This window comes from Rhamphochromis longiceps, linkage group LG16, assembly GCF_057381845.1.
Source record: "Rhamphochromis longiceps isolate RC_006_pf linkage group LG16, R_longiceps_female_GT1.1, whole genome shotgun sequence".
Taxonomy (NCBI): domain Eukaryota; kingdom Metazoa; phylum Chordata; class Actinopteri; order Cichliformes; family Cichlidae; genus Rhamphochromis; species Rhamphochromis longiceps.
Genome location: NC_140572.1, coordinates 16916420 through 16925032, shown reverse-complemented (window position 1 = coordinate 16925032; position 8613 = coordinate 16916420). Strand labels below are relative to the sequence as shown.

Genomic DNA, 8613 nt, shown 5'->3' with positions numbered 1-8613 from the left:
AGCAAATTCCAGAAAAACTGGCTCCTCCAGCTGGCAAGTGTCCTTGGGAAAGTTAGACAGACTACAAAGGTGCTACATGAGTTCTTTTTATTATCCTTCTAAAACTATCTGTATTTTCAGCTTGTAACTTAAAAAATAATGGTGTCAATGAGCCACGTTTAATCTTTTTCCCTCCTATTTTGCATAAAAAGCAGAATTTCTAAAGCAAAAACCGATCAACATTGCCATGCCTGTTTTTGTGCTATTTCTTATTCAATACCAGCAAGGTTCACTGAAAGCAAAAGCTGTGGTGTAAAATTATATAATAACGTGCAATATTCCCGCTCTGCAAGCAACAAAAGATTAGCATTAGCCAGCGTTTTCTCCAGATTTAGCATGGAGACATATGGCTAGAGTAAACCTTTTAAATGTTGTGAATAAATTATCAGACATTTCAAAAGTTAATATTCAACACAAAACATCTTTATTTGCACCGTGAGGGACACACAGCTCCATTGGACATTTGATCAGTTTAGGCTACATGTTAATGTTTCAGCTTTGACACAAACCTCTGACCTTTGTGCATATTTATTTATTCAACAGTATTGCAATAATTCGCTGCGCTTCTTTCTTGGCTGGATAAACTCGTAACAGCGTCGACTGTAGCGGCGTAATCTAATCCTTTTTGTACTTTGTAAAACAAAAATAAACAAACCTAATTTATTTTAAAAAAGGAAAATTTTAAACTGTAATACAATCCAAAAGAAATACATGGTTCTTTTTTATTTTTATTTTAAAACAGCAGATACAAAATATATACATCTTAAATAACAGAAACTTTAAAATTAGTTTTTGCTAAGCCATATTCAAATTTGGTCAGGTAATAGAGATTTCTATTAATGTTACATTGTGGAAATTAAGAGGAACATAGTCGATGGTTTTAACAGGCAGGGGCAGCTTCGTTTTTCATTCATTCATTCATTCATTCATTCATTCAAAAAAAAACAGCAACAACTAAGCAGTTAAAGGCACTTTCAAAAAGGTGTTTGATATTTGGAGACAAGTCAAAGAAACCATCAACTTTCATAGATGTTCACACTGAAAACATTAAGTGTCAAATTGTTTTGATTTCTCCACGATGACAACGAACAGGAGAGAGAAAATAAATGTTCCCAAAGATATTGTAAATTGTTTCAGCACTTCGAATTCCTAATATAAAATGAGCTCTCGCTGAAAGTTAAACACCACAGTAGTGGAAAGTGTTCACAGAAATCCTAAAATCAAGATGCAACATTTGGATTCATCTGCTGCACTTAGAAAAAAAAAAGACAACCCTCTCTGTAAGGACCATGTGTATGTTACAGTGTCAGAGCACAGATAAAGATCATTCACCGTGCTGGTCATTCAACGCTTAATATCTCATACCAAGTGTCCTCATGTTGTAAGCAATGCAATCACCACATGGCTCACAAACAATGCCCATCACCCCCTCAATGTTTATTCTTCCTGCTACCGCTTCAGAAAACTCTGCAACTTGCTTTCCTGCAACTTTAACTTAAGTGCTTTTACTTTCTATATTACACAAATGCACAACCAACCCTTTGACCTACTAGCTGCAACAACATCGTCCTCCCTCCGGCTAATAGCATACATAGATATCTGCACTTACAGTGTAGCAGTTTGCAGCATACTAAATAAATGCCCCTACGACACGTGAGTGATATGATGTGTACAATGAAAACACCTAAATATAAAATTTAAATTTCAAAATGTTTTTGTGTAGAATTAAAATAAAATCTTAAAAAAGATACATTATAGTTACGTTATTACATTATGTTTTTTTTTTTTTGTTCTTTTTACTAATACCTATGCAAACATCCCCTAAACTGAGGCATTTGTGTGGAAAAAAAATAAGGCAACCATAATATTTGATCTTTTTTACATTATTATTATTCGTATTTGTGGGCCAGCACTGCTAAGATTATCTGCCCCTTTTGGAGTGAGTGAAATAAGTTTCACAGTTTTTAACATGTTTATTTGCTGATATGCATATGATGGTATTTTGTCCAAAAAAAACAAAACAAAACAAAAAACAGGAAAGGAAGATTGATGTTTTTATAGGAAGAGGTTTCTAGCTCTGGTGTCTCTTCATGTGCAGGGCCAGGTGGTCAGAGCGGGAGAAACAGCGGTTACACACTCCACACTGAAAAGGCTTTGCCCCGGTGTGTTTCCTGTAATGGCGTGTCAGCTCATCAGAGCGGGCGAAGCGCCACTCACATCCCTCCCAGGAACAGTGGTACGGCTTCTCACCTTCATCGGGAAGAAGTTGAAGAATAAAGGTAGCCAGTCATTATATATTTAAATATATTTGAATTCCTTCAATATTTAATGTTATGCAAGAAAAAAAACCAAACTACTCCATCCAATTAAAAAAAACAAACTCACACTAAGCCACAACTGTGAGTCATAAATCACACCATGTCCTGTCGTCGTCCCTGCTCTCTTTATGAGAGCTGCGGGTTTATGTGATTTGACAGCAGTGAGATGTGGGCCAGGTCTGTCAGCAGACAGAATGCATCTGCAAGCCAAGTGCAATTTTTCTGCCTGGCAACGTCACCAATTTCATCCAAAAATAAGAAGTGCAACTCAGAACATTTTACCTGTGTGCGTCCGCAGATGAGCCTTTAAGTGAGATGACTTTGTGTATACTTTCTGACAGCCTGTAAAAACAAACAGACAGAGCACATTAAGTACTTGCATTTTATATCTTTTTTAATGTTGACAAAATTTAAACTCAAATTAATTGTTGTTATGGAGACCGAACAGAAGTCTTAACCTGGGACGTCACAGTGGTGAATCCGCCGTCTCTCCAGATCAGGATTATTCCTTCGATTGTACTTAACTGGAGCCGACTGAGCCAACACCGGGGACAGCGGGCCAATACCCGACGTTGTTTGAACTGGTGTCAGGCTTGAACGCTGTACTGGTCCAGAACCTGAACTTTGGATGAATCCAGACGTGGAAATTTGATCTTGGTTTTGGATTGGAGCTATGCTGGGTGTCTGTCCAAGGTCAATGGAATTGTGGGTCTCAAAATTTAACTTAGAGGCGATGCTGGCTTCGTAGGATGGAGGTGGGGAGAGGTTGTGAAGGACTCCTTTGCCCCTGTCTGGACTTGAGGGCTCAGAGTTTGGCGGAGAAGGTGGCAGATAGGTTGATCCTGGCTGATGGCCCACGCGTCGATTAAATGAAAAACATTCGTTCTGCAAGCTGCTCGCAGGTTTCGTAGAATTCGGGACTGGGCCAGCATGAACATTCCCAGTGGGAATGCTTAACGGGGCTATGGGGATGGGGTTCACCTGCGAGCTGTGAATGAGCTGTTCCAGATCAGAGTTCAAAAGCTGAAATAGGGGAACGTCCTGGAAATCTGGCACTTCCTGCTTGATGACGAAGTTACCACTTGCAGTGTCAGCTGCGCAAAAAAACCCTGGGTATTCAGAGACTGCTGGCGATACTCCGCTCCCCTGGCACGCGGGATGCATCAGAGAGTTTGTTGGCTCGGTTTTGATCTGTCTGACAGTCCTGCAAAGGCCTGGGTGCAGATATGTGACATCGGGAAGGAGCAAACTCATGCTGACGCTGTAAGGGGAGGCAAAGTCCTCAGTGAAAGGTGGCTCTAGAGCCAGGGTGCTGTCTCTGCACATCATTTTGGAATTTACTACATCCTGTGGTTGTGAACACAAATAGCTGTCCATCTCGGATTTACCCTGGGAGAGGCAAAACAGAGGAAAATGATCAGGTGAGTCGTAGCAAGATTGTTACTGTGGATGTAAAGACAGCAGAATAGGAAATACAAGTGTTGTGCAATTGATTCAAGCTCACTAATTGCTTAGTTTTAGGACATTTTTCATTCAGATTTATCAAGGTCAGCACTCATCATGCACTCATCTGTTTATATCATTATTTCTTTGGACTTGGAGAAATATTAATTGGGGCAAGAGTTAATGAAAAATCAGAGACATTCAGAACTTCCCATTATTGCCCATTTAAGGTACTAGAAGTCTGACAATAACAAAAGTAACTGACGTAAATTAATCTGGGATGCATGCTGGGGCCTACTCGTGTGCACCCATCCACATCAAAGACGCCCCCACCACCCCCTCCCTACAAGCAGCAGACGCCCTTCTAAAACACTCCAGGCTAAGCTGTTTCAGAATACATGGCTGAAATTAGAACATGCAGTTGCGCTGCACGGCAATGCATCTTCCTCAGGAGTTGTTTCAGGAGCGGGAGCAACGCGTCACATCCCAGCCATGTCCTGTTTGCAATTCCCCCTCTTAACAGTTAGTAAATAGCAGCATCGATGCAGAGGTTAAAAGCCCAGGATTTAGCTGTAATTACACGGGCCTTCCTTCAGTATCGTGGGTCACATCTTTAAATGAAAACAGCCTTTTTTTCTTTCTTTCTTTTTTTTTTTGCTTTGATCAGCAACACACTGTAATCCTGCGTTAAACCTGCTGACACCAGTAAAGCCTGTGATGCTGAGAGGCAGACGGGGAAAGAAAATAATAATAATAATACGAGCCCCTACCAAATTGTAATCGTGGAAGGAGGAAGTTCCCGGGATGGCATCCCTCGTGTTACAGAGCACTTGTCCATGATCTTCACCTCTAAGACCGTCGGATGTCAATGGTGCGGAGGTTTTCTGGAGGAACTGCGCGTCCTGCCGCGGAGCAACCCAAACATTATTATTCCTCACGGCAGCGGCCATGCAAGCAGAGATTCTGGGCAACTATCCGAAATCTTTAGCGAATGAATGCAGCATAAGTGTTCTTTTGTTTCGAAGAAATCTGTAGCAGGAAAACGGCAGCTGTCAAACGCTCATTCTCCCTATTTTGCGCTGGCTTGTCAAATTACGCAACTGCGTGATATCAGCGCGTCTGCAGGGCGGGGCTGAACATGTACAAAATAAACAGGGCAACCAGCCGATCGCGATACACCTAGTGTAATGAATACTGTGGTTGTGTGATGGGGTGAAATGGCAGAGGGTGGAAATAACGCCAAAACTCTTGGGGATTAGTGATTAAAGAGTCACTTGCGAGAGAATAAGGTGTCAAGTGTTTGTGAGCATGAAGGAGCGGTTTACAGGCGCAGTTCGCAGACATTAGAGTAAAGTGAGTCAGTGACTCGTTGATGGAGTCGGTGCAGAACCCCGCAGGGTCATACTTAAAAAGAATGCTTTGCTTCTTACGCTTTTATAAAAGCTGCAAGTTTTTCAAACTGGACACAGACTTCTGAGGGGAAATATTTTATTATACACATGGTTTTCTTTTCTCTCTCAAATTTCAAAGGAAATTCAGCAATCTTTTTAACTCTAACATCCCCACAGATAGAGTCAAACTGGTGAGTTCTCTGCGTCTCGCTTCGCCAGTAGTTTCGCTCTAATTTCTTTACAAACTCTCTGATTTTGTTCAGAGACAGAGGATCCTGCAGGCTTGTGTCCTGGTGTGGCATGTTAAAAACGCCACTGCAGTGCAGCTGTCTGTCAGGACTGCATACTTGATGCCAACATTCCTGAGCCAGCGACGAAGCCTGCGCGCATATACAGGCTACGCATGTTTCCATCAAAATAGCTCAGCATTTCAATCAAATGCAGCGTACGCCATTGTGCGTTTTAGCACCGATTAACTGTACTGTACTTTAACCTGCAGGTGTTTGAACTTCGTCCTGCGGCAATCCCTGCTAAACTTCCAGTCCTGTATTCATTTTGCACTCTAAAGACTTGGAAATGTGACCCTGGAGGAACTTGCTTTTGTTCTTTACTGTATTTTCTTGGATTTGGCCCAGAAATAAAGGAGATTACAGCCTTCAGCCCACTCGAGATCAGTGACAGCAGCTTTATAACTCAGCTTAACAAAACAGAATTGACTTGTCGACCACCCCACACACACCCCTCATAATACACTGTGTATATTATGCTACCTATGATGGTTCCACGGGAGCATGCTTGAACTGGAAATATGGGTGTGCCACAATTTGGCACACACACACACACACACACACACACACACACACACACACACACACACACACACACACACACACACACACACACACACACATATATATATGTATATATATATATATATATATGAAACCTCAGTGTGTGTTAGGATTTCTTTTAATGTGACATTTATTGCCACTCCCATCCACTTTCACCTTCAGGCAGTTTGAGTCCTCTTATTAAAATGTTGTAACTACACCCATTGCAGGCTTGACTGAACATGCTTTAAATATGAGAATCGCTCGGGTTACATATGGTCATATTTGAAAGCCAAAATATACGAGGAAAACATGTTTCTAATGTATACAGCAATTTTATTTAATATTACACAAAAGTCATATTGACTCTTGCACTTTATTTCACAATTATTAGAGATTTCTTTTAAAGTCTTTATGGTTTTCTAAATTGCCTCTGCTTTTTCATCTTATGGCTTTCTCTTAACTTACAGCAAAGTCTTTTTTTTTTCTTTTAAGAAATCATCTTACCTTTTGCATTTTAAGATAACCATTATCAAAGATTTTTTTCTATGTATATTTTATAAGATGGTGTGATCATAATATTAAGGGTGGCTTTTAAACTCTTACCTACATCAGGATGAGTCACCCCCAAGAAAATGCTTGCAATTTCAGATTTTTTAATAATGAGAAAAGTTTTTTAGAAACATATTCAAATGACTGCTGATCATCCAATTGGGAGCTGACTGATTGCCTGTCATGTGCTGACCTTTAAAAGTGCAATATAAATCCATGGATGTCTCAGCTGCAAGAGGAGCAACTGTCATTCTTGGCTCTTCCTGTACAGTGAATGTGAGCCGAGCCCTCCGCCATATCCCTCGTATTAAAACCTCACAATATGCCCAACAACTGCACAGCGGAGGACAGAGAATGCACGGTATGTGCTTACAGCATCACAACTCCTGTCTCCTTTCACATGGACTAATATGGCCAAGCCAAAATGGGATCGGACAATAAACACATGCATCACATTACTACTGTTGGATTAACGTTTTCGTGCTTTCTTTCTTTTTATTCCTTTGAAACGAAACAGCTTAATAAGAAATAAATTAGCTGGTTTGTTTTTGTGTAACTGGTATAAATTGTGTTTATTTGTGCTTGTTTCTTGTCTTGAATAATCTGAGCTCTTGTGAAATTTGCAACACAAGAAATACAAACAAATCTAAGTTACCCTCTATATTTAGTCATCTTCAAGCAGGTGCTTTTCACACCCACCAGAGGGCAATGGTCAGCTGCAGTTGGATATCTTTTTTCCTCATTTGTGGATTTACATAGTGTAGCTTTGTACTGCAGAACCATCAGAGTTTGTGTGCTTTCTACGTAGTTTTATATAGTGTATAATCCCCCCCCCCCCCACACACACACACACACACACACGAGTGTAATGGGCAGTGGGTTGACATTTTATGCAGTAAATCCACACTTTAATTTAGTGCTACTAATTTTTTAAAGCAAGACCTTTTCTTTCTTTCTTTTTTAAATCTGGGTGGTTTTTTAACTAGACACGTAAAGTTAATTTTAAATCACTGGTTATTTTCATTGTAAATTAAAAGCTTGACTTGACTGAACTGGTGCAAGGACAATTATGTTTTTAAAACCTGCTTAATGCAAATTCTCTTTGACTTTCTATATAGTCTTTAAAACATGAAGCAGGCACTCTGAATTATAATTCATTTGATGTCAGCTTTACAAAGCCTGCCCTTGAAAAAATACAATCAATAATTTTTTCTTTGGCTTTATTGTTTTGTCTCAAGTTTGGCTGTGTTACAAGCTTGGCTTGTTGACTGTGCACAGCATTTATCTGATCTGACACAGTTTCATTAGGCATTAGTAATCATTTCCATAGCACACAACATTAGAGTACTCCTGTTTGTAAAACAGCAGATGAGGCTAATGCCGTCCTCTAGGGAGAAATTCAATATAATTCGTTAATTAAATGGAATAATTTAATTACAGTAACTAAGAAAGCATTCATCAATATAATTGTTTCTGGAGCCACCATTATAATTGAGGTTTAAGTGAAAACAAGTCCGTTTCTAATGTTGGTAATGTGCTGACATAGTTCTCCCACCCTCCATTTGTTCCTCTCTCTGATCTTCCACCATGCCATTTCTCCACAGTGTTTCTGTTTGATAGCCAGCCATACCACATCAGCAAGACCAAAACATTTATTACAGCCATTTAATTTAACCTCTCTACAGGCACGGACAAGAAGACAGAGATGATAGCACAGCCGCACTGAAAGACTCTCGCTGTTCAGTTTCTAATCTGATCCTCTCTGTTGCCCTTTCATAAAGACACCAGAGTATTACCTTGACTCCAAACATACCTCTGCCATTTAAACTGTCTTAGATTTCACCACAAAGACGGCCAAATAGAGTCCAATTCATTCTTCAGGGCCCAAATAATAAAACATAATTTTCGCCTAATCTGCCTAAAGAATGTCCTCTGTTTGAAGTTGACAGTGCTCTATCTTCTGAGAGGAATAATTGCCTTTTGAGTACAGCAGGAGAGGCCACTGAGGTAAGCCTGTCGAGGGTCTGCACCTTACAGGTG

The 8613-nt window shown here is 40.1% G+C and overlaps 1 protein-coding gene across 1 annotated transcript; it reads right to left on the bottom strand.

Annotated features, from left to right (window-relative positions):
* Positions 1–476: 476 nt before the first annotated feature.
* On the bottom strand, positions 477–4947 carry klf5b (Kruppel like factor 5b). Its single transcript, XM_085384479.1, has 4 exons — positions 4571–4947; positions 2816–3746; positions 2640–2699; positions 477–2289 (listed from the first exon to the last, which is right to left on the bottom strand). Exons 1-4 carry the CDS (start codon positions 4748–4750, stop codon positions 2111–2113), a joined length of 1350 nt encoding a protein of 449 aa, XP_085240605.1. The 5' UTR covers positions 4751–4947; the 3' UTR covers positions 477–2110.
* Between the last annotated feature and the right edge of the window lie 3666 nt (positions 4948–8613).